Genomic DNA, 27,412 nt, shown 5'->3' with positions numbered 1-27,412 from the left:
CAAGACCTGGAGATTAATTTACTAGAAAAAACTTGCTTGTGTTGCAATTCAATCTACTCTTCTCAACAATTGTCTCAGAATAGCACTCTGTAATGTGACATTTTCTGTTTCCCACATCAGACATCCTGCAGCCTCTCTGAACAAGATTGATCATTTGCAGCTAAATTTGGGTGCCGTTTTGTCATGTGAACAAATATATATGAAGAGCTAGTTTGAGACTTAATTTCATCTAAGATCATTACAGCCAGTCATCAAAAGAAACCTCATCCCATCAGCTGAGGTTGAATAAAAAACTAATATCCCAACAGGTAACAGGGCAGTGTCTAACACATTGCATCAGATACTCCTCCATGAACAAAGAGGACTACTTCCTTGACATATATACGTTGCTTTATCAAGATATTCACTACCTGCATAAGGATTAACAATTTACAAACTGGAGACCCCCAAGAACCTGAAAGAAGGTAGATGTTTACTTTCCCTTCCTCCATGTAGTCGAGCTAAAATAGCCTCGGCACTCTGCTCGGCCCACAAAGAACAAAGAACAGTACAGCACAGGAACAGGCCATTAGGCCCTCCAAGCCTGCGCCGATCTTGATGCCTGTCTAAACTAAAACCTTCTGCACTTCCGGGGTCCGTATCCCTCTATTCCCTTCCTATTCATATATTTGTCAAGATGTCTCTTAAATGTCGCTATCGTATCTGCTTCCACCACCTCCCCTGGCAGCAAGTTCCAGGCACTCACCACCCTCTGTGTAAAGAACTTGCCTTGCACATCCCCTCTAAACTTTGCCCCTCTCACCTTAAACCTATGTCCCCTAGTAACTGACTCTTCCACCCTGGGAAAAAGCTTCTGACTATCCACTCTGTCCATGCCGCTTATAACTTTGTAAACCTCTATCATGTCGCCCCTCCAACTCCGTCGTTCCAGTGAAAACAATCCGAGTTTTTCCAACCTCTCCTCATAGCTAATGCCCTCCAGACCAGTCAACATCCTGGTAAACCTCCTCTGTACCCTCTCCAAAGCCTCCACGTCCTTCTGGTAGTGTGGCAACCAGAATTGCATGCAATATTCTAAGTGTGGCCTAACTAAGGTTCTGTACAGCTGCAACATGACTTGCCAATTTTTATACTCCATGCCCCGACCGATGAAGGCAAGCATGCCGTATGCCTTCTTGACTACCTTATCCACCTGCGTTGCCACTTTCAGTGACCTGTGGACCTGTATGCCCAGATCTCTCTGCCTGTCAACACTCCTAAGGGTTCTGCCATTTACTGTATACTTCCCACCTGCATTATACCTTCCAAAATGCATTACCTCACATTTGTCCGGATGAAACTCCATCTGCCATTTCTCCGCCCAAGTCTCCAACCGATCTATATCCTGCTGTATCCTCTGACAATCCTCATCATTATCCGCAACTCCACCAACCTTTGTGTCGTCCGCAAACTTACTAATCAGACCAGCTACATTTTCCTCCAAATCATTTATATATACTACAAACAGCAAAGGTCCCAGCACTGATCCCTGCGGAACACCACTAGTCACATCCCTCCATTCAGAAAAACACCCATCCACTGTTACCCTCTGTCTTCTGTGACTGAGCCAGTTCTGTATCAATCTTGCCAGCTCACCTCTGATCCCGTGTGACTTCACCTTTTGCACCAGTCTGCCATGCGGGACCTTGTCAAAGTCTTTACTAAAGTCCATATAGACAACATCCACCGCCCTTCCCTCATCAATCATCTTCGTCACTTCCTCAAAAAACTCAATCAAATTAGTAAGACACAACCTCCCCTTCACAAAACCATGCTGTCTCTTGCTAATAAGTTTGTTTGTTTCCAAATGGGAGTGAATCCTGTCCCGAAGAATCCTCTCTAATAGTTTCGCTACCACTGACGTAAGGCTCACCGGCCTATAATTTCCTGGATTATCCTTACCACCCTTCTTAAACAAAGGAACAACATTGGCTATTCTCCAGTCCTCTGGGACCTCACCTGTAGCCAATGAGGATGCAAAGATTTCTGTCAAGGCCCCAGAAATTTCTTCCCTTGCCTCCCTCAGTATTCTGGGGTAGATCCCATCAGGCCCTGGGGACTTATCTACCTTAATGCTTTGCAAGACACCCAACACCTCCTCCTTTTTGATAATGAGATGACTGAGACTATCTGCACTCCCTTCTCTAGGCTCATCATCCACCAAGTCCTTCTCCTTGGTGAATACTGATGCAAAGAACTCATTTAGCACCTCACCCATTTCGTCTGGCTCCACGCATAGATTCCCATATCTGTCCTTGAGTGGGCCAACCCTTTCCCTGGTTACCCTCTTGCTCTTTATATATGTCTAAAAAGCCTTGGCATTTTCCTTAATCCTGTTTGCCAATGACTTTTCATGACCCCTTTTAGCCCTCCTAACTCCTTGCTTAAGTTCCTTCCTACTGTCTTTATATTCCTCAAGTGCTTCATCTGTTCCTAGCCTTCTAGCCCTTATGAATGCTTCCTTTTTCTTTTTGACGAGGCTCACAATATCCCGTGTTATCCAAGCTTCCCGAAACTTGCCAAACTTGTCTTTCTTCCTCACAGGAACATGCTGGTCCTGGATTCTAATTAGCTGACGTTCGAAAGACTCCCACATGTCAGATGTTGATTTACCCTCAAACAGCCGCCCCCAATCTAAATTCTTCAGTTCCTGCCTAATATTGTTATAATTAGCCTTCCCCCAATTTAGCACCTTCACCCGAGGACTACTCTTATCCTTATCCACAAGTACCTTAAAACATATGGAATTATGGTCACTGCTCCCGAAATGCTCCCCCACCGAAACTTCGACCACCTGGCCGGGCTCATTCCCCAATACCAGGTCCAGAATGGCCCCATCCCTAGTTGGACTATCTACATACTGTTTCAAGAAGCCCTCCTGGATGCTCCTCACAAATTCTGCCCCATCCAAGCCCCTAGCACTAAGTGAGTCCCAGTCAATATTGGGGAAGTTAAAATCACCCACCACTACAACCCTGTTACCTTTACATCTTTCCAAAATCTGTCTACATATCTGGTCCTCTACCTCCCGCTGGCTGTTGGGAGGCCTGTAGTAAACCCCCAACATCGTGACTGCACCCTTTCTATTCCTGAGCTCCACCCGTATTGCCTCGCTGCATGACCTCTCTGAGGTGTCCTCCCGCAGTACAGCTGTGATATTCTCCTTAACCAGTAATGCAACTCCCACACCCCTTTTACATCCCCCTCTATCCCACCTGAAGCTTCTAAAGCCTGGAACATTTAGCTGCCAATCCTGCCCTTCCCTCTGTAATAGCAACAACATCATATTTCCAAGTACTAATCCAAGCTCTAAGTTCATCTGCCTTACCTGTTATACTTCTCGCATTGAAACAAATGCACTTCAGACCACCAGTCCCGCTGTGCTCAGCAACATCTCCCTGCCTGCTCTTCCTCTTAGTCCTACTGGCCTTATTTACTATGTCCTCCTCATTTACTTCACTAGCTGTCCTACTGCTCTGGTTCCCACCCCCCTGCCACACTAGTTTAAACCCTCCCGAGTGACGCTAGCAAACCTTGCAGCCAGGATATTGGTGCCCTTCCAGTTTAGATGCAACCCGTCCTTCTTGTACAGGTCCCATCTGTCCCTGAAGAGAACCCAATGGTCCAGATATCTGAAACCCTCCCTTCTACACCAGCTGCTCAGCCACGTGTTTAGCTGCACTATCTTCCTATTTCTAGCCTCACTGGCACGTGGCACAGGGAGTAATCCAGAGATTACAACCTCAGAGGTCCTGTTTTTTAACTTACTACCTAACTCCCTAAACTCCCCCTGCAGGACCTCATCACTCTTCCTGCCTATGTCATTGGTACCAATGTGTACCACAACCTCTGGCTGTTCACACTCCCCCTTCAGAATGCCCTCTGTCCGTTCAGAGACATCCTTGACCCTGGCACCAGGGAGGCAACATACCTTCCTGGAGTCTCTTTCACGTCCACAGAAGTGCCTATCTGTGCCCCTGACTATAGAGTCCCCTATAACTATTGCTCTTCTGCGCTTTGTCCCTCCCTGCTGAACAACAGTGCCAGCTGTGGTGCCACTGCTCTGGCTGCTGCTGTTTTCCCCTGATAGGCCACCCCCCCCTACAGTATTCAAAACGGTATACTTGTTAGAGAGGGGGATCGCCACAGGGGATTCCTGCACTGACTGCCTGCCCCTTCTAGCGGTCACCCATCTATCTGCCTGCACCTTGGGTGTAACCACTTCTCTAAAACTCCTGTCTATGACACTTTCCGCCACCTGCATGCTCCTAAGTGCATCCAGTTGCCGCTCCAACCGATCCATGCGGTCTGTGAGGAGCTGCAACTGGGTACACTTCCTGCAGATGTCGTCGTCCGGAACGCTGGAAGCGTCACGGACTTCCCACATCTCACAGGTGAAGCACGTCACCCCTCTAACTGACATTTCTATCACTAATTAGTTAATTGATATAAAATAAATAAATACTTATTAAATCCTTACTAAATTATGATAGACTTCACTATGTGGTCCCTAGTGCTAGATTTCTACAATAAATATTAAATGCTATCTAAATACAGTAATCTCCTCCCTCTGGTTTAGTTACTCTACTTATTAATTAGTTAATTAGTGTTTTAATCAATTTTTATCAGTTTTATTTTCAAATTCGGTACAGATTCCCTATCAGCCAATCAGGTCACAACTTTCCTGTGACGTCACTTTTTCAGTTTTTTTTCCCCACCCGAGGTAACTTACTCTGTATACTTACCGCTCTGGAACTCCGCCCTCCGAGTCTGCTCCGAGAATCCCCGAGGTAAGTTTTTTTATATACTTACCGCTCTGGAACTCCGCCCTCCGAGTCTGCTCCGAGAATCCCCGAGGTAAGTTTTTTTATATACTTACCGCTCTGGAACTCCGCCCTCCAAGTCTGCTCCGAGGATCCACAGCTGAATGATATCCTATTTACCTACAACCTTTGCAACATTGCCTACCACTGCTCTTACCTGACTCACACTGCCACATCTTCACCATCTCTAGTCAACATTCCCAACACAATTGTCCTTGTTGTTCCTCTAACCTCAAACCACCATAAACTTTCAATCATCCAAATCTCTGCTACCCACACCTGTATCAAGTCCTGTCCACTTACCACCCTGTTCTCACTGACCCACACTGATGCCATATCCCTCAACATATCAAACTTAAACTTGCATCTACAATACTCTTCACAGCCTTGCCTCAACCTAGCTCTGGTACCTCCAGCCTTATATTCCTTCTGTGCCCTCTGGTTTGCTGTCTTTGTCCTCCTGTGCATTCCACTCTGCATCTGCTTCACTATTACCAGCAGAGATCCCGGTTCTACTCTCAAGAAATCTCTGCACCTCTTTACCCCATATCTAGCCTTTAAAAGGCTTCTCAAAACCAAACTTCCAGTCACCTCTGCTAACTCCCTCCCCCAAAGGCTCAATGATCTACTCCTCTTTCTCACCTGTCAAGTGTCTTAGAATATTTTTTATGTTAGTGGAACTCCAGAAAGGCAAGTCACGGCAGTGAACAGCTACCCCATACAACCTGGCTGTACAGACTTCACCCAGCATTCAAATATGATCTGCTGCTCGAAAACAAAGTAATGGTTACGATCTTTTCAAACATGTGCACTTGCTTATCTAATGCAGTCAGTGTTCTGGGATCCACCCTTGCAATGTAAGCTGAGTGGATCCCATAGCATCAGCAGCCAAAGCAAATGCAATCTTCTATTTGAAGTGGTTCTGTGTAACATAAGAAGCAACATAAAACTCAAACCATTTTAACATTGGTGGAAATAAATAGATAAAAATGGCAAATGCTGAAAGTAAGGAATAAAAACAGAAAATGCTCTCAATATGTCGACTGACTGGTCTATGGCAGTCAGTGGTGGTGCGGAGGGGGGTGGGGGGGGGGTTGGTGGGGGCAGCACCGGAAAATAACCCTGAAAGCTGCTGGATTGTCATAATATCTTTCAAGAAAAGGACCCTGACATTCCTCATAGAAACTTACAACATTCTTAAAGGGATAGACAGGCAGATGCAGAAAGAACCCCCTGGCTGTGGATTCTAGAACCAGGGAACACAATCTCAGAATAAAGGGCAAGCCATTTAGGACTGAGATGAGGAGGAACTTCTTCACTCAGAGAGTGGTGAATCTTTGGAATTCTCTGCCCGAGAGGGTGGTGGAAGCTCAGTAACTGGGAAAGTTCAAAACAGAGATCGATAGATTTCTAGTTACAAATGACATCAAGGGATATGGGGATAGTGCAGGAATATGGCGTTGAGACAATCAGCCGTGATCTAGAATGGCAGAGCAGGCTCGATGGGCTGAATGGCCTCCTCCTGCTCCTATGTTCCTATGACCGCAGTTCCACACCATGTGGTTGATTCTTCATGCCACACAGAAGCTAGGGATGGGCACTAAATGCTGGCTTGCCAGTGGCACCTACTTCCCAGGACAATTATTTTTTAAATCTGCAAGGAGAAAGTTAAATGTTTCGGGTAAGAGAATGTACATCAGAATTGGAAAAAGCAAAAGTGATAACCCAAGACGCAAGTCTAACTTTCCTCCTTTCACTGGCTGCCAGATCTGCTGTGTATTACTATTATCTGTAGGCACTGCTTGGCTGCAGTAGTCAGTGAGCATTTCTTTGGGAAAGGTGGCGCTGCAGATTAAACGTCTAAAGTTAGCAACTCAGCATTTCCAGCACAGCACTCATGAGTGGGGGTTGGGTAATGGTGTTCTCTTCACCTCAAGGGGCCTCGGCTGGAAGTTTGCAATTCAAGGAAAACTTGCCAACAGGAAGCTTTCTGTACTGTAATGCTAGCAGATTTCAAATGAATACTTTTAATATAAAAGTAGTAACTAAAGTTTCTCAATTGAATCTGATCAGACATACAAGACACCTCTGGTGCAATGTGCTAGAGCATTAGAATGCAGCACCATAACACTGGGAGAAGGGTTGTAAGAGAGCAATGGAAGACAGCGAGCCAGTGCATATTGTGAATTCCATATGCCATTGAGCTACTGGCCAAGCACATAATGTTGCTCAGTTGTTATTGCATTTTCCCCCAACTTTGATGCTTGAAATTGGCCAGACCAGACAAACCTTGACTTGCACATAAACGAAAAGATCATGAGCCACCCCATGACATGCATCATTTGAACAGCTTCAGGTGTCAGGGACATGAAATGGCAGGTTCCCCAGAAACGGGATAACACACATAAGAATTGTTCAGTACAGAAGGAGGCCATTTGGCCTACCTTGCCTATGCCGGCTCGTTGATCGAGCTATTCAATTAGTCCCACTTCCCTGCTTTTCCCCAATGAACTACAAAAATTGTATATACCCCATTCCCTTTTGAAAGTTACTATTGCATCTTCTTCCACCACTCCTTCGGCCAGTGCATTCTAGATCATAACAACCATAAAGCCTGTATTTAAATAATGCGGTGAACAGTTTGATGGTGACAAAATGCATTTTTGCTGAGACAGATGGTAAGGAAATGAGTTTGATCTGAACAGGAGTTGGCAGTGTACTGTAAACCTGCTGGGGAAACTGAGGCTATGCATATTTTGCTACTTTAAAATTAGGCAGTTTGATTGCAAAGTTAATGAAGTCAACTAGATTGTGCTATTTTAATTGAGGAAGTAACTTCAAATTGAAGAAGTCAATCCCAAGTGAGTGGGCTGGCAGGATGGTCAAATAGGAGGCAGATGCAGTTCAATGTAGAAAAATATAGTATAATACATTTGGAAGTAAGAATAGGGCGAGGAAACACACCATAAGTGGCAACATTTTAAATGAAGTAGAAGAAAAGAAGGATCTTGAAGTGCAAAAGTACACAAGTCATTCAAGGGAGCAGCATCAATAAACTGTGACATAAAAAAGGCAAACAGAATCCTTATCGAGAGGCACAGAAGATAAAAGTAAGGAGGTAATGTTAAATTTTGTATAAGACCTTAGGGCACATTTACTTTATTGTGTACAGTTTTAGGAATACCATTAATAGCAAGGATATAAAAGCGATGGAAAAGGTGCAGAAAATGCTCGTGAGCACGTTTCCAGGGATGAGGGTTAACAAAGAGAGTTTGGAGAAAGTAGAGTGGTAAATTTAAGGGGTGACCTGATAACTCTTCCTAACCTTGAAGATATCTGTGATAGGGTAAATTATAACAATATTTCTGTTAGGTGGCGAGAGAGCATAAATTTAAGATAATCACAAAAAGAATTGAAAGGGAGTTTTGTGTTTTACACACAGAGGGGCTTCCTGGAATAAGAAATGTTCTGCCACAAACCACAAAGCAAAGTCGCTAAATTCTTTAAAAAGAATATCAGATAATTTCTTGAAGAAGAAATAGGATATGAAGAACAAGCAGGAGCCCTGGATTAAGCTAGGTGTCTTATGTGCAGAAAATATGGGCAGAGGTTTGATGGGTCTGTTCTTGTGCTGTAAATCTTCTGTGATTTCATAAGCAATTTAACTCAAAATTATCCTTTTCCTTTATAGGCAGTCAATGTGATCTTCTGCAAAATTGGATTTGGCAAATAAAGCAACTTACCAGACAGGCAGGCTGTCGTGTCCATCCACTTCAGCAGTTGCCCTGCACTCAACTCTCCACGGTGGTTGGAGTGACAAGGCAGGATAAGCTGACACATTTTAACTTCTGTTGGATTTGTGTACACATCCCCGTTTTCCAAAATAAAGAGTGGCTCCTTGAATTTCTCCTGTTCTTTGGTCTCTGCCATCATTAATCAAAAAAATCCTAGGAAGTGGGCAAATTTTGCAAGATCAACTAGGTTTCAGGAAAATATGCAGATTAGTAATGATGCACAACAATGATCAGTACTTCAGGATCCCAACAACAGTCGACCACAAACATGAATTCTAAGCGGCGACAGAGGGCACCAGCACTTGGAGGTTCACATGCTCAAAGCCATATAATTTTATTTGCCATAATCTTATGCAGTTGTTAAATTGAGAAATCTGTGTGAAGGGCTATGGCCTAAAGTGCACAACACAACTAGGATTGAAACTAGTGGGGAAAAAGATGATAAATCAGGAAATGGTGGTAATCAGGTGGTTTCAAGCCGTTAGCTTGTTGGAGGAAAGGAAGATAGAGGAATGTTAGGAATTCCACAGTTTACAAGTCTTGGGAAAGAATGAATTCAAGGAAGAGAAGCTGCAAACTACTTTGATTTCAGCACTGTATGGCTACAAGTAGCAATCATGAGTGGCGTAATTGCAGTTTAGGTGGAATAAGAGCAATGACCACATGCCAGATCATATTTTTATTACTAAAACTAGCTTGGGTTTCTGGCTGATAACAGCACTGTGGGAGTACCTTCACCACATGGATTGCAGTGGTTCAGTGCAAAGGCTCACTACCACCTTTTCAAGGGCAATTAGGGATGGTAATAAATACTGGCCTTGCCAGCAATGCCCACATAACAAGAAGAAATAACAAAAACTTGTATTTATACATGGCCTTTAATGTAGTAAAATGTCCCAAGGCCCTTCACAGGAGCGTTAGCAAACAAAATTTGACACCAAGCCACATAAAGAGATATGAGAAGGTGACCAAAAGCTTGATCAAAGAGGTAGGTTTTAGGAAATATCTGATAGGTCGAAAGAGAGGTAGAAAGACTCAGGGGGTTAGGGAGGGAGTTCCAGAGCTCAGGGCCTTGGCAACTGAAGGGATGGCCAGCATTGATGGAGTGTTTTTTTTTATTCATTCATGGAATTTCAGCATCGTTGGCATTTATCGCCCATCCCTAACTGCCCTTGAGAAAGTGGTGGTGAGCACTATCGCCCATGTGGTGTAGGTACACCAACAGTGCTGTTAGGGAGGAAGTTGCAGGATTTTGACCCAGCAAGAGAGAAGGAACGGCGATATAGTTCCAAGTCAGGATGGTGTGAGACATGGAGGGGAACTTGCAGGTGGTGGTGTTCCCATGCGTCTGCTACTCTTGTCCTTCTAGGTAGTAGAGGTCACAAGAATGGAAGGTGCTGTTGAAGCAGCCTTGGTGAGTTGCTGCAGTGCATCTCGTGTATGGTACACACTGCTGCCACTGTGCGTCGGTGGTGTAAGGAGTGAATGTTGAAGGTGGTGAATGGGGTGCCATTCAAGCAGGCTGCTTTGTTCTAGATGGTGTTGAGCTTCTCAAGTGTTAAAATCAGGGATGCTCAAGTGGCCAGAATTAGAGAAGCGCAGATATCTCAGAAGGTTGTGGGACTGGAAGAGGTTACAGAGATAGGGAGGATCGAAGCCATGGAGGGATTTGAAAACAAGGATGAGAATTTTAAAATTGAGGCAGTGCCTAACCAGAAGTATATGTAGGTCAGCAAGGGGTGGTGGGTGAACAGAACTTTGTGCATAGACATTTGGATAAGCTCAAGTTTAAAGAGGGTAGAAGGTGGGAATCTGACCAGGAATGCCTTGGAATAATCAAGTCTAGAGGTAACAAAGGCATAGATGAAGGTTTCAGCAGCAGAGGAGCTGAGGCACAGCCGGAGTCAGGTAATGTTGCAGTGGTGGCAACAGGCAATCTTCATGATGGCGCAGATATGTGGTCGGAAGATCAACTCGGGCTCAATACAACACCAAAGTTGTGAATAGTCTGGTTTAGCCTTGGACCTCTGCCAGGGAGGGGGTGGAGTCGATAGCTAGGGAACGGAGTTTGTGTCGGTGACCAAAGACAATGATTTTGGTCTTCTGAATACTTAGTTGGAGAAAATTTCTCTTCATTCAATAGTGGATGTTGGGCAAGCAGTATGACAATTTAAAGTCAGTGGAGGGGTTAAGACAGGGTGGTGGTGCTCGGTGTCATCAACTTACATGTGGAAGCTGACGCTGCGTTTTTGGATGATGTCGCCGAGGGGCAGCGGGAAATAGAAGGGAGTCAAGGATAGATCCTTGGGGGGGGGGGGAAACAGAGAGGTAATGGTGCGGGAGCAGGAAGAGAAGCCACTGCAGATGATTCTCTGGCTACAATTGGTTGGATAAGAATGGAACAAGGTGAGCATAGCCCCATCCAGCTGGACGACGGTGAAAACGTGTTGGTGAGGTCATAGTGTCAAAGGCTGCAGACAGGTCGAGAAGGACGAGGAGGAAAAGTTTACCTTTATCATAGTCACACGGGATGTCATTTGTGATATTGATAAGAGCTGTTTTGGTACTGTGGCAAGTTCAGAAATCTGATTGGATAGATTAAAACATGAAGTTCCTGGAAAGATGGGCATGTTTGGCAGACAAGCATGGTACGGGCTTGGGAGAGGAAAGGGAGGTTGGAGATTTGGAGATTTGGAGATGAGGCAATGAGGCAGGGACACAACGTTTGTTTTTTGGAGGAGAGGGGTGATGTCAGCAGATTTGAAGGAGAGGGGAAGAGTAAACGAGCAGTGAGAACCATTAATATCAACTAAAATGGGGGCCAAGAAAGGAAGTTGGGTGGTCAGCAGTTTAGTGGGAATAGGGCCAAGGGAGCAGGAGGTGGGCCTCATGGACAGGATGAGCTCAGAAAGGACATGAAACAGGGAGATCTGGGGGTATCTATGCACAAAATTATTGAAGGTGGCAGAACAAGTTTAAAAAGTGGTTAAAACATATACAGGATTTATAAATCAAGGCATAGAGTACAAAAGCAAGGGAGTTTTGATGTACTTTTATAAAACACTGATTCGGCCTCAACTGGAGTACTGTGTCCAATTCTGGGCGCTGCAGTTTAGGAAGGATGTGAAAGCTATAGAGAGGGTGAAGAAAAGATTTATGAAAATGGTTCCAGAAATGAGGAACTTCAGTTACGAGGATAGATTGGAGAAGTGAAGGTTAAGAGGAGATTTGATAGATGTGTTCGAAATTATGAGGGGTCGTGACAGAGTAGATAGAGAGAAATTATTCCCTTTGATGGAGGGGCCTAGAACAAGAGGACACAGATTTAAGATGAATAGCAAAAGAACCAAAGATGACATGAGAAATTTTTTTTTAAAACACAATAAGTGGTTAGGATCTGGAATGCACTGCCTTAGAGGGTGGTGGAGGCAGATGCGACTGTGGCTTTCAAGGGGGAATTGGAAAAGCATCTGGAGGTGAAAAATTGGTAGGGTTATGGGGGACTGGGACTTGACGGGTTGAATGGCCTCCTTCTGTGCTGTAACCAGTCTATGATTCTATGATGGGGAAATATGAAAGAAACTAGAGAAAGATGCAAGTTCTGGGCCAAGCCAGGGAGAATCCTAGAGGAAATTTAGCCTGGTGGGTTTAGGGAAGGGAGAGAAGCTGCAGAGGCAGCTGATCAGATGGTCTCAATTTTAATGACAAAGAAGTCCATAAGCTCCTTGCACGTCTTGCCGGAGGTGAGGGTGGAGCAGACAGGGAAGAGGGGTTTAAGAAGCTAGAATAAATCAAATACAAGGCAATATAATGAACAGCAAAAACACTCACTGACTTCTATTGTATATTCATTTGTTGCACCTTCAGACATCTTTTAATATGTATCGGGGAAAGGAAAGAAGCCACCAAATATAAATATTGAACTTATGGTAGCGATCTGATTTGCTTATCATTAACCTTCATGTTTACACAGCTCATTGCTCTGTTTAATTTATTTCAGCAAGTCATGCTTCCAGGGTTTCTCATTCATGACCACAAAAAAACTCTGAACAAAAGCTTTGCCTTTTATCTTGTAGAATACAAATGACCATTGTTAACAGACTGTATCTTGTAGCTATGACACACTGTGTACTAACGCTGTATCATTGACCAGTTGCATTACTGATGCTGCCTAAACTGCTGGGTAATTCCAGCACTTCATGTTTTTATTTGTATTACTGAGTGACTGGAAGGTAAATCTACTTCTTGTAAATGGAGCCAAAACCATTCAGTTATCATTGATAACAGAGAACCTTTGGAGCAATAGAGCCACATCTAAGTGAATTGGCAAGAAGAAAATCCCAAATATAGGAAACAATACTGATCATATAGTTTGGGCAAAAACTGAAGCATTCTGCACTCAAGCTGCAGATATTGGTAGAATAGCAATTGACCTGAAAATAAAGTACATATCAATTAAAATCTATTTCTTCCTTCCTAACTGCACTGACATACATAAACGTTGGGCTGAATTTTACAAGTGCGCCACAGTTTGCGGCGGCGCGCATCCCACGCAGATGCATCGTCCCGGAGTTCCCCAATGGTCATTTAAGTGGCACTTAATGTCAGAAAAAACTTCATTCCCTTCCTGAACTTTACCTCCCCAACCTTCTAACATTTGGCCTCTAACCTCTTCCCACCATTCACACAACCAATAACATTTGTTTTCCCCGCTCCCCCACCCCTCCCGCCCTGAAAATGTTATTCCTCCCCCCTCCCTACCAGGTTCTCGGAACTCCGCCCGGAGCACGAACAGCGTAATATCGGTGTGGGATGGCCACCGCCTGCAGATAAGTTTATTTACATATGATTAATGTTACTTCGCATATGCTGATGAAGGGCCCGCGGCCAGGCGGCAGGGGAGCTGCACCGAGGTCCCCCCGTCACTGGTAATATGCGGCAGGCCCTTCTTCACGTCGCGGGCGAGGGCAGGCCTCTCCCTGCAGAACTTTACCAGCCGTAACATGCAGCGTTGAAGGGCAAGTAAAATTCAGCCCGTTAAGTGCAAGCCAGACTGAGTTCTGTGTCCTAAATATTCAGTTCAGGAATCCAGTAAAGTTTCTATATCTATAAATTAGAGGTTTGATTAGACAGCTGTTAAGGTAGTCATCAAATCTTGGCCATGCCTGAATCAAGAGACACGTGACGGCTGTTCACAAGCTAATGACTATAAAAATGAGAAAGAGAAAATAAATGCATCCCTCATCCTCTCACATCTGTCTCCCCTCCCCAATGAGCATAACCTCCTTCGGATATTCATTGATACCAGTAACTGTTGGGTTTTTTGGGAGGGATGGACAGAGTTGTGGGGGTGAGGCAGAACAGAGGGTATGGAGAGCTGGGAAGAGAAGTTACTTGTCATACATATCTTTTCTCAAGTTACCTGCAATTGAGTTTTTATGAATGTATGGTACTCTGATATTTTCACAAAAATGAATACTTAAACTTCTTATAATTAAAAGTAGCACAGAATTTAACACATTGCATTGGTAGTGACTGTTGAGTAAATTCACCAATGCCCTGCTCCCCGCAGGGAACCACTTTGTAAGTGAACGAGAGTCAGTGAATTGACAGTAATGTTGTATCCCTAATCCATACTCTTGTCGAGTGTGACTCCCCAGTTGAAATGTGGGGCTTGTGAATTTGCCCTTGTATTTTCTACCTTGTCTTGAACAACCAGGACCACAGCGGTTTCAGTCCTCAATCCCAAAAGCAACTGGGCAACAAGAGGAATGCTTCTGAGGGACACAATCAATCCAGCACACCTTGAACTGGCCAGTAAGAAAAGGTGAGTCTCAACATGGAATGAAACTATGGTTAGTACTAATCAAATCCAAAGCAACACTATTGTAGTTACTGGTCCACTCCTATGTCTCTTACATTAATGCAATTTGGCTTGCAACAGGGTTTATCTGCTGCCTTTTACTAGAGGCTATCTATGTGCACTTTACCTTCAGTTTCTGCAGTGGAAGGGAATTGGTGCAGAAAATGACAGTGGAAGACATCTAATCAGAACCAATTCATAACATGTACTGATAACAATAGAGATACAAGCTAACCTAGAGTTCACCAGATAAGATGATAAAGATTAATCAAGTAGATAGTAGTGAGTGAGGAACATTTTGCACCATAGTGCTAGTTGTGGAGGTATAAAGGCAGCAGAGATTGAAACTGGACATCACCTGTTGATCAACTATGGGTGAAACTGGCAAAGGAACACAGCCAAAGAATGGTTAGAAATAAGGACATTGATGCACTTTATCACCTGGCAAAGGAATCTCACTTCTGGGTTGTAACAGGCAATTTGCCCTGCGTGCTGACCTGCCCAAGCAAGGAGAAGTGGAGAGGCTGTGGGATATGTACAAGAAACCTATGTTAAAAGAGGATTGGAAGACAAAATGGAGGCAGTGTTGCTTCAGTTGTACAGAGCCTTGATCAAAGCCCAACTGGAGTACTGTGTTCACCTTTGGGCAACAAACCTCAGGTAAGATCTATCGGCCTTGAAGCGTGTACAGCACATATTTGTCAGAATTTTATCAAGGCTTATAGGGTTCAATTATGAAGAAAGTTGCTTCAACTTAGTCTGTAGTCCCTGGATTTAAAAGGTTGAGGAATAATCTAATCGAGATGTTTGAAATGATAAAGGGATTGAGGAGCGCAGATACAGAGAAACTACTTTCTCAAGTGTGGGGGTCCAGAACAAGGGGAAATAATCTTAAAATTGAAGCTGGGCAATTTAGGAGTGAAATCAGGAAGCATGTTTTCCACACAATGCATCAAGAAAGTCTGGAATTCCCTCCCCCAAAAGGCAGTGGATGCTGGGACAATTGAAATCTTTTTTTTCAATAATTTTTTTTATTAGGTGAGGGTATCAAGGGACATGAATCAAAGCCAAGTGAATGGAGTTGAGGTACAGATACGGCACGATCTAACTGAATGACAAAACAGACTCAAGAGCCTAAGCAGCCACTCCTGTTTCTATCTTCCTATGTTTAGGACAGTAAAGAAAATGCTCAGGTCAAAGAAGGGAAAGCAGGAAAATTAGTTCTAGCCAGAGACGAAGAGGAGGTTAATCAGACAAAACTACAGATAATTGAAATTGTGGATAAGATCAGAAGAAATGAGAAGCATGACTGAAAAAAATCTCTTCAAGTTAGGATGCAACCATGAAGGCTTCAGGCTTTAGAAAGTAGCAGAAATGGAAGAGGGAATAGACAAACCCCATGAAACCAGCTGTGGATGTGCTTGATGGAAAGATCATTGGAACCATCGAGGACAAGGACAAGGACAGAAAATAAATTTTTAAGTCGAAATAATTATCGACGTGTGACGGCATTAACAGCTTTGTTCATGAAAAAGCAGACCAGAGAGGAAACTCGTGGTAAATGTGGCACTGGCATTTAAATGGGAAAATGCAGGCAACATGTAATGCTGAAAATTTCACTACCATCCAAGCAGAAAGTACTTTAGGTTTGGAAATAAGCCATAATAATTTCTATATATAAACATGAGAACAGGAAGGAGTATAAACATTGCAAAGGCATTTGCCTGCATTGTGAGTTCTCCAGAAGGTGTTTGTCAGGCTGCTGCTAAATGGGATGCAGTATGGATAAGGCACTTTGGACAAACAGCTGCAGTACCTGAAGAGGGAGATTGATTAATGACAAGATGTTGAGAGCTCCATGGCCGATCCCTACTTTTGATCAGGATCCAGTGAACATCTCTGTAATAGTGTGTGTGTGTGTATCAGGGATGGCAGGGGAGGACTGTAGGTGAACACTGGTTTGGATATTTAGATACCTCCCAACTAACTTGCCAACACTTACCATCTTGGTTCAAACATAAAAAATGGCAATTTCAAAGGTGGCTGCTCATGGAACAGTACATCAAAAAGAACCAGCACCTTCAGGGGAGAAGGAATTAATTTTGAAAGGAAAATATCCTCTTCTGTTTGGATATGACAAAGAATCCCGACAATAAATCCATGCAAACCCCTGAAGTATCTTCTGTACATAAAATAGCAGCTCCACTGTGTAGTGTAAGAGCCTGAACAGGTTAATCTTATCTTATCTTAGAGATACAGCACTGAAACAGGCCCTTCGGCCCACCGAGTCTGTGCCGACCATCAACCACCCATTTACACTAATTCCATATTCCTACCACATCCCCATCTGTCCCTATATTTCCCTACCACCTACCTATACTAGTGGCAATTTATAATAGCCAATTTACCTATCAACCTGCAAGTCTTTGGCATGTGGGAGGAAACCGGAGCACCCGGAGGAAACCCACGCAGACACAGGGAGAACTTGCAAACTCCACACAGGTAGTACCCAGAATTGAACCCGGGTCGCTGGAGCTGTGAGGCTGCGGTGCTAACCACTGCGCCACTGTGCCGCCCCAAATGTTTGAGACAGTGACAGTAAACCCCTCCCACAGTAGTGATGATTATAAAATAGTCACAAGGGTATTAGGCTGCGAAGAAGCTAGAAGCAGCACGAGGTGTGCTTGCTAGACAGGCTTGTGGAGAGTGTAAATAGTTATATCTGTATATAATAAACAAGTTATTCTTCAACACTACAAGGAACCCAAGACTTCTTTAAACAACGCTTGGTCTACGCTACAACAATACACAACACACTGTAAGTAGAACACTTCTGAAAACCCAGCTACCAGAATATGAGACAAACATAGTTTCACAGCAGCTGAGGTGAGGTGAGAGAGTGACTGCCCTTGACATCAAGGCAGCATTTGACCGGGTATGGCATCAAGGAGCCCTAGCAGTACTGGAGTCAATGGGAATCAGAGGGAAAACTCTCCGCTGGCTGGAGTCAAACCTAGTACAAAGTTTGTGGTTGTGGCAGGTCAATCATCTCAGCTCTAGGACATCACTGCAAGAGTTCCTCAGGGTAGTGTCCTAGCCCAACCATCTTCAACTGCTTCATCAATGATTTTCCTTCAATCATAAGGTCAGAAGTGGGGATGTTTTCTGATGTTTGCACAATGTTCAGCACTATTCATGACTCCTCAGATACTGAAGCAGTCCATGTAGAAATGCAGCAAGACCTGGACAATATCCAGGCTTGGGCTCATAAGTGGCAAGTAACATTTGTGCCACACAAGTGCCAGACAAAGACCATCTCCAACAAGAGAGAATCTAACCATCTCCCCTTGACATTCAATGGTATTATGATCGCTGAATCCCCCACTATCAACATCCTGGGTGTTACCATTGACCTGAAACTGAACTGGAGTAGCCATATAAATACTGTGGCTATAAGAGCAGGTCAGAGGCTAGGAATCCTGCAGCGAGTAACTCACCTCATGACTCCCCAAAGCCTGTCCACCATCTACAAGGCACAAGTCAGGAGTGTGATGGAATATTCTCCAGTAGTCTGGATGGATGCAGCACCAACAACACTCAAGAAGCTCAACACCATCCAGGACAAAGCAGCCGACTTGATTGGCACCCCATCCACAAACATTCACTCCCTCCACCACCGATGCACAGTGGCAGCAATGTGTACCATCTACAAGATGCACTGCAGCAATGCACCATGGCTCACTTGACAGCACCTTCCAAACCCATGACCTCTACCACCTAGAAAGACAAAGGCAGCAGATGCAAGGGAACACCACCACCTGCAAGTTCCCCTCCAAACCACACACCATCCTGACTTGGAAGTATAATCGCTGTTCTTTCACTATCGCTGGGTCAAAATCCTGGAACTTCCTTCCTAACAGCACTGTGGGTGTACCTACCCCACATAGACTGCAGCGGTCAAGAAGTCAGCTCACTACCACCTTCTCATGGGCAATTAGGGATGAGCAATAAATGCTGGTCTGGCCAGCGACGCCCACATTCCCATAAACGTTGAATGCCTGTACAGTCGATGTTTTCAGTTGCTGTGTTGGGCACATCCTTCCTTATTGCAACATCTGAGGTTAGATTCAGAAATCTCCATCAAAGAGTTCCGTATTTATCCTCTGCATTCAGTCTAGCATTTGGGACATTAACAAGTATGTTACTCAAGACAAAGGGAATACAATCAGCAAAAGTAACTTTCTGGTGATGTAATTCTTTTACAAAAACATCAATTTTATATTACCATTATGCACATATTGCTGCCCCTTCCACCAACATCCTTGAACACACTAGCCCGGATTTTCAAATTGGCTCCACCCAATTAACGGGCAAAGTGATTCCTGACAACGCAGCCGGCCATTGACGTCATCAGGCTGCGCCAAGATGTGCACATGTGCAGACGGGCTCCTGCTCTCTGCGCGTGTGCTGCGTTCAGACTTGCCAGGACTGGTTAGCGCATGCGCCGATGACGTCATCGCATGACGTGGGCATCTTCGGGCAACGCGCTGGTTGGCCTCTGCGCATGCGCTTTACGCGTACAGCAATGCAATGCCAACGGGTATTCATGCATGCGTCAAGCTCTGCTCCCCCCTCACTGCTCTCTCCGACCGCTCCGCTCTTTCATCCACTCCGCTCCCCCCCTCGCTGCTCTCTCCGGCCACTTCCCCCCAGTCCCCGGCCTGCTCCACTCCCCCGCCTCCCGCCATTGTGTGCTGCCATGAGTTTAGGTTAGGTTGCCTTCGTATGATTATTTGAGCAGCGCCATCTTTAGTCCTGTCAGCTGCCTGATGTCGCAGACTGTTACGTTTTAGTGGCACATGCTGCATTTGCGCATGTGCCACTGCAGCGTCACCTAATGGTAGCGTTGTCACCATTAACGGGTGTAAATTAGGCAGAATTGATTACAAAAGTGGAGCAAGATCTGTTGCTTCACATCACATCATATGCATTTGGACAACTGATGACAATATGTGAAGGAAGTTGATGCCTAAAACAGGCAGTAGCTTCATTTCAATACCAGCTTGGGGAAGGGGACTACCTACATGTGATTTTCCAAAATCCTGCCACATAGGATTTCCATCATTAATTGTGTCCATCTGAACTGAGTGTCCAGAGATGCTAGGCTGTGATAAGTAAGTGGCCACTTCCTGACCAGTTCTTCAGCATTGAACTTATGAGCCTTTGTGATCATTTATTCCAAATTTTTTGCCAGCACCAATAAACCAAGCAATGGGTTTTCCAACAGGAATCACCCATCTGACCCGTTTAAAAGAAAACCAATGAAGGGTTGCCAGCAGGTTAGGCGAAATAAGAGATGCACTGTGACCTCCTGCCTGTTTCCGCACACTCACATCTCCAAACAGCGGTGAACATACCAAACTTTGGCAGATGATTCACGCAGGTAGAAGTTCCTATTCCTGAAGAAAGCAAGGGCAGCAGACCTATTGGGAAATGTGAATGCCTCAGCTTTCCCCAATCACAGCATGTCATGCCTTAATGAAAGTGCATGCAGGAAGGCATGCCACTGGATCAACACCCATCATTGCCTGATTGGATGCACCCACCAAGATGCCAGAAACATGTCAACATTATTGCAATGACCTGATTATGAACATGGAAAACTAACTTCACAGTGTTTGACTGGTAAATACAGAGCTGTACCATCTGTTGCTAGGAAATTTGCAGCTACTCTGCCACATAGGACTGACGTACCTATTGACAGTAGCAGTCAGTTACAGTCTCGCACCTCCTTCCTCCATCTTGCAGGCATGTTGTAATGCTGACCAATGAAGATGATGGTATCTAGAGGCAAAGGGTCCCCATCTAATGCAGCACTATCTCCGCTTTACAATCAAAACAGGGCATTGGGCTGCACCATCACTTGCCTGCAGACTTATGTCTACACCTTGGGTATCTTCATTTTTGTCCATTGCCTCCGGTAAAGGCTTCTTTTGTGAAGCGCCTTGAGATGTTTAATTACATTAAAGGCGCTATATAAATATAATCTGTTATTGTTGTAATGGAATGGAATCCAAAGGCCTTCAGAATTTCTGCCACTTCCCTTTAATCATCCTCATCCCATCAAATTTCACCCACATCCACTTTTCTGCTCCCACCACTCCTGTGCTACCCACACATGTCCAAATCTACACCTGAAGCTATGCTGCTGAACACATCTCAGAAAACTGCATGCAAACAACACACTTCCATTTACTTTCATTTTTAGTTGTTTTTTCTTTTTTCTTTTTTACATTTTTTACAACCTTTTTTTTGCATTTATTTCATTTCATCTTAGTTTGTTCAGTTTGCTTACCCACTGTTTTTTTTCATGTTTGTACTTGCTGCTGTTCAATATTCAGTCCGTTAACACCTATTCTGTACTAATGCTTTGTCTTTCAACACACCATTAACATATTGTTTGCCTTTGCTCTTGGTCAGCTATGTGGCCTTGTGCAATCTACACCTTCTCCTTTGTTATTTCTTGCCCCACCCCCACCTCACTTGCTTATAACCTGTGACATTTTTAATATTTGTCAGTTCCGAAGAAGGGTCACTGACCCGAAACGTTAACTCTGCTTCTCTTTCCACAGATGCTGCCAGACCTGCTCAGTGGATCCAGCATTTCTTGTTTTTATTTCACACTTCCATTTGAATCTGTCTAAAATTCACTTCTAAGTATTCAGACATAAAATCTATGCTACTAACTCATGCTGAGGTACTGGGGGAAAGGGTGCCCTCACCTAAGTAATCATTCTCCATCTACAAATATAGACAATTGTTGACAGGCTGCTGACTCACAGAGAAGGCATTGCAGCCTAGCTCAATTCCATCCTTATTCAGTAGCCACAAATGCACTTACCAGCAGGAGTTCATGGATAGCACTCATGAATGAGAAGAGAATTGTAGCTTGTAAACTGCTGCCCTGGCTAAGTTCAGCTAAAGTCATCACAGACTGGAGGTCAAAATTGGTCTCTGTGGCTCATAGCTCACCAGGTGGTGCATTTATCCACTGAGCCGTTAGAACACTAACGCAGCAATTATAAAGCTTATAAACATGTCCTTTTAAAAAGAACAAAAAAGTTTGGTGTGTATTTTACTAATAAATCTGTATTTATTAGATTTCTGTAACTTAAAAACTCACATGATTTGATGCAAATGAAAGACTTATTGTTTGGTCAATCTCCATCATCCACTACGTTGTCTGCCAAAGGCTTTTTTTTACAAATTCAAATCCAAGCCTCAATACTAAACTGCTACTTAAAGGGGAAATGCTGTGCATGCAAATTTTTAATGAATCACTTCAGTAATTGTAAAGTGGAATACAAAAATAATATGCCATGCAGCAACATATTTTTAGTTCTATTACTAGTGAGGTCACTTCAGCTGGGACAAATAGACAGCCTTATCCAGTTAGGGGGCATAGTAAACTGGAGCAAAACAACATCCTTACTCTTTGAAGGGACATACTGAACTAGGTCAAACTAACAGCCTCACCCTGTGACAGAGGATTCCAGATCTGTGCAGTGTGCTGCCTGACTTTCTGAACATACATAAAGACTGTACAACTCTACATGGCAGAAAGAAGGGAGCTGAGAGAAAAAGGGAGAAGAAGAAAAAGAACTGTTAAATTTACTGTACTTAAACAGTTAACTTGTAGATTAACTTTTGGTTGAGGGAGGACAGTATTACCACTCAAAATAGAAATGTCAGATGGCAATATTGTATTTTTCTGACTAAAACAGAACACTACGGCCGTATCATAACATATGAATTACAGGACAGAAGGAGGTCATTCAGTTCATCTTGCCTGTAATGATCACCACTAGGTTTTCATTGGGAACAATCTACTCTTAATCCATTCTGTTGTCCTTTCTCATTATATCCTTTTTATATTCTTCCTTTTCAAATACTTACCAATTCCCTTTCAAATTATGTGATAGCCTTGGCTTCATTCACTACTTGTGGTAAAACATTCCACGTTCTAATAATCCTCTGTGTGAGTTTTATTTCTTATTTCCCACTTCATTTTTTGTGATAATCTTCAGGCTATGTTCCCTTACTGATATGCCAACCAGTAGAAATGAACTGATAAATTAACCTCCCAGAATTGACAAATTTTTGTTGCTACAAGACAAAATGGAGTAAGAGGTCAGGTGACCTCTCTTGTAATGCAAATATACAAAGTGACTGTTGGAGATTGAACCCATCATTATGTCTGGACCAGCCTTGAAGAAAGCATTGGAAATGTTAATAGCCCCATTCAATGTTAATGACTACCTTTTTCAACCAGTTTGCAGACATAGGCCGGAATTTTACGCCGCCCCAGCGGGTCGGATGGTGGCGTGGGGGCGGTGTAAAATTGAGCGGCAGGCTCCGGGAGGCCTAACTGCCCCGCTTCCGCCTCCAACCAAGTTTACGGAGATCCGGCGGGGGGCGAGAAGCGGCCCACCCGCCCGAGGCCAATCAAGACCCTTAAGTGTCCACTTAACGGCCACTTAAGGGCCCTTGCCTACCTCCACAGGTATTTTACCCGTGAAAGGCGGATGTGCCGGGGACGTGAAAGGCCGCCCAGCTATAGCTGCCGGCCTTTTGCACCCCGGGGGGCGACCTGGCAATTGGGCACAGGGTGCCCGATTGAGGGCCGCCCCCGCCTCCCAACCCAACCCCGGGATCCAAGACGCCCCCCCCCCAAACGACCACCCTAGCCTCACCAGGGCATGAGTGATTCCCCTGGTGAAGCTGCCTGAACTTACCTTCTGTCCTGGTTCCATTGCGTCCTCCTCGGTCGGCTGGGCTGCAGTCTCAGCAGTGGCCACCGCTCCCGGTGCTGCTGCTGAGACTAAGAGCTGCCGGCGAGTGGAAGTCCCGCCTCGGGCCAATTAAAGCCTGGGGATCCATAAAATACGGGACGGATCCCCAGGCTGGGCGGGAGCGGGATCGGCACCGACATTTACGTCGGAGTCCGGCTCCTGTCCGCCCAGCGTAAAATTCCGGCCATAGAGTCTCCAGACCCAAATTCAGGATAATAGGTGTGAGCAAACACCACTTTAACAAGATGAGCAGTCAAACACCATTGCCTAACAACAGCCACACATTCAGAGACATTGTACGAAAACACCAGCGGAGAGCAACTTTGGTCACCTGATAGAAACCAAGCCTGATAAGTTTTTTAAAAAGGGATTTTTCCGTGCAGTAGGCCACAGCAGAGACAGCAAACAAACAGCCAGGAGGCTGAAAGAGATCTATTCCAGCCGAAAAGAAGACCCTGCCAAATACCATCTTTAAAAACTACCTAAAGGCAGAGACGAAAAGGTGGCCTTTGAAAACTCCCCATCTGAGAGACTGAGACAGGATCTTCGCCATCAAACTATAGCTGAGGTTTAACCAAAGAAGTCTTCCGAAAAGCATGTGACCATCTGAAACTCTCCAAAGCTTGACTCAAGTGAACTAGGAGAAACGGAAGAACAGGTCTGCATTGTTTAAATTTTCTCCCGGAAAAACAAACAAGGTTTCACAATTAACACTTTTTTTTAAAAAGAGACATAAATGCATATTATCTTTTAATCTCTATCATTTCTCATGTGTGTGAGAGTCAACTTGCAAATTTTCAGGGTTTTTGTTTCATAAACATTTATATTTCTTTAAACTACAAGAAAACCTGTCATTTGTCTGTTTATTGACCATTAAAAAGCTCAGGGGTTGAAACACAATTCTAATACTTTCTGCAGTCAGATGTCCTCTCACAACCATTCAGTATTTTTAAAAATGTTTTAGATTCCCCTTGAACCTTCTCTGCTCCAATTTGGGAAAAGAAAATTTTTTTGAGCATTTCTTCATAATTATAACCGTTCATTGCTGGTATAATTCCAGTGAATTGTCACTGAAACTTTCCATGGCTCTAATATTCTTACTATAAAAGTGTCCAGAACTCCAACTGTGACTTAACCTTTCTCTTCCTTACATCTACATTCAATTCTCATGTATATACAACCCAAAATCCCATTTGCCTTTTTATGGCCTTTTCTCCCTGCAATTCCACCTTTAAAGATCTTTGCACTGTATCAGCACACCTAGACCATTCTTGCTGTTCCTCAACTTAAATAATCTTACATGTAACCATTTTAACCCAAAATGTGCAGTTCACTGCATTGAGATGAATCTGAAATCTGTTTTCACTCCAAACTTACTGCTTCCTGCCCTTCATTTTACGAAATTAAATACAAGCAGCTTTTTTGGTGATGGAAAAAAAAACAATGATGGTATTTTGTGGCTTTTTCAAAAAGGAAAAAAGGTCCACGTTTAAGGGTCAAAATTAAGGTACAACTTGCTGAATCAGTTGTGGGAGCTATTGTAAGAATGACAATGTTTAATGTGTGATATCAAGAAATGATTGAAGGAACTTGACACAGCAAAGGCTATGGGGCCCCAACAAAGTCCTGGCTGCAGTGCTGAAGACTTGTGTTCCAGAACTAGCCGTGTCTCTAGTCAAGCAGTTCCAGTAGCGCTACAACACTGGCATCTACCGGACAACGTGGAAAATTGTCCAGGTCTGTCCTGTCCACAGAAAGCAGGACAAATGCAATCTGGCCAACTACTGCTCTATCAGTCATCAGCAAAGTGATGGAAGGGGTCATTGACAGTGCTATCAATCAGCACTTACTCAGCAATAACCTGCTCACTGACGCTCAGTTTGGGTTCCGCCAGGGACTGCTCAGCTCTCATTACAGGCTTTGTGGACAAAACAGCCGAATTCTAGAGGTGAGGTGAGAGTGACTGCCCTTGACATCAAGACAGCATTTGACCAAGTGTGGCATCAAGGAGCCAGAGTAAAATCGAACTCAATGGGAATCAGGGGGAAAATTCTCCATTAGCTGAAGTTATACCTAGCACAAAGGAAGATGATTGTTGTTGTTGGAGGCCAATCATCTCAGCCCCAACACATTACTGCAGGAGTTCCTCAGTCCTAGGCCCAACCATCTTCAGCTGCTTCATCAATGATCTTCCTTCAATCATAAGGTCAGAAGTGGGGATGTTCGCTGATGATTGCACAATGCTCAGCACCATTCACGACTTATAGATATTAGAGCAGTCTGTGCCCACATGTTGCAGGACAACATTCGGGTTTGGGTTGATAAATGGCAAGGAACATTCATACCACAGAAGTGCCAGGCAGTGACCATCTCCAACAAGAAAGAGTCTAACCACTTCCTCCTGACAGTCAATGGCATTACCATTGCTGAATCCCCCGCTCCTGGGGGTCACCATTGACCAGAAACCTAACTGGTCCTGCCACATAAATACTGTGGCTACAAAAGCAGATAGAGGCTGGGTATTCTGCAGTGAGTAACTCACATCCTGACTTTCAAAAGCAGGTCCACCATCTACAAGGCACAAGTCAGGTGTGTGATGGAATACTCTCCACTTGCCTGGATGAGTGCAGCTCCAACAACACTCAAGAAGCTCGACACCATCCAGGACAAAGCAACCCGCTTGAACGGCACCCCATCCATCACCTTCTACATTCATTCCCTCCACTGTTGGCGCACCATGGCAGAAGTATGTACCATCTACAAGATGCACTGCAGCAACTCACCAAGGCTTCTTTGATAGTACCTTCCAAACCCATGACCTCAACCGCCTAGAAGAACAAAGACAGCAGACACATGGGAACACCACCAACTGCAAGTTCCCCTCCAAGTCACACAGCATCCTGAGTTGAAAATATATCACCATTCCTTCATAATCACTGGGTGAAATCCTGGAACTCCCTTCCTAATAGCACTGTAGGTGTCCCTACACCACACATTCTGCAGTGGTTCAAGAAGGCAACTCACCACCACCACCTCAAGAGCAATTAGTGATGCCCACATCCCATGAACAAATTTAAAAAAAGAGAAGACCTCCCCTCCACCCACCCACACTCCCCTCACCCCTGCCTGCACAGCTCAGTGTTTTGTATAAATCACTGGCAAGGCAACATTTGCGTGAAATTTCAGTCACTTTACTTTCAAAAAGACACTGAAAAGTGTTCAGGAAAGAGCAATGAGGATGATTTTGGGACTTGATACTTACCAGCAGAAACTTAAAGACCAGTTAATGGGAGAGAAAACGAAAGATTGAAGAGGGAACACAGTCCTTCTCTTTGAAATGCTGAGAACCAAAGTTAATGTATATGTAAACAGACTATTCGGTGTCAGTTTGGCTCATTGTTAACAGGCTCACGTGTTAATCAGATGGTTGTGCATTCAATCACCAATTCAGGATGTAAACACGCAATCTAGGCTGACACTTCAATGCAGTAGTGAGGGAAAACTGCACTGTTGCAAAAGCCATCTTTCAGACGAACCATTAACTGAGGCCCTGTCTGCCTGTCCAGATCGAAGTAAAGGATCAAATGGCACTTTCCTGAAAAGCAGAAGAGTTCCCTCGGTGCTCTGGCTAACATTAATCCTTCAACCCCAATGCCACAAGAACAGATACAACAACTTGTATTTATCCAGCACCTTTCACATAATAAAACATTCCAAGGCACCCAGAGGAGCATTGTAAAACAAAATATGACACCGAGCCACAGAAGGAGATATTAGATTAGATGGCCAAAAGCTGAGTCAAAGAGGTAGATTTTAAGGAGTGTCTTAAAGGAGGAAAGCAGGTAGACAGGCAGAGAGGTGTAGGGAGGGTATTCCAGAGATTAGGGCCTAGGCAACTGAAGGTGCAGACACCGATGATGGAGCGATTAAAATCAGGGATGCTCAAGAGGCCAGAATTAGAGTAGCACAGATATCTCGGAGGATTGTGGAACTGCAGGAGATTACAGAGATAGGGAGGGGTGAGACCATGGAGGGATTTAA

At 44.3% G+C, this 27,412-nt stretch overlaps 1 protein-coding gene across 6 annotated transcripts in view; it reads right to left on the bottom strand.

The window, feature by feature from the left end:
- The window catches only part of acot11a (acyl-CoA thioesterase 11a), a 133,189-nt gene that overhangs the window by 80,151 nt on the left and 25,626 nt on the right, over positions 1 to 27,412 (bottom strand). For 4 of the 6 annotated variants that reach the window (XM_068037543.1, XM_068037541.1, XM_068037538.1 and 1 more), the window contains exon 2: positions 8,606 to 8,809. In XM_068037543.1, the coding sequence (XP_067893644.1) occupies positions 8,606 to 8,795 (190 nt within the window). In that variant the 5' untranslated portion in view covers positions 8,796 to 8,809. Of the gene's footprint in view, positions 1 to 5,504; positions 5,655 to 8,605; positions 8,810 to 21,702; positions 21,737 to 27,412 lie in introns of those variants that run through there. The other 2 variants (XM_068037540.1, XM_068037544.1) reach the window with 2 other exon arrangements.

This window comes from Heterodontus francisci, chromosome 8 (genome assembly GCF_036365525.1).
Source record: "Heterodontus francisci isolate sHetFra1 chromosome 8, sHetFra1.hap1, whole genome shotgun sequence".
NCBI lineage: Eukaryota > Metazoa > Chordata > Chondrichthyes > Heterodontiformes > Heterodontidae > Heterodontus > Heterodontus francisci.
Note: the sequence above shows the minus strand (reverse complement) of the source record. Positions and strands in the feature narration are given on the sequence as shown.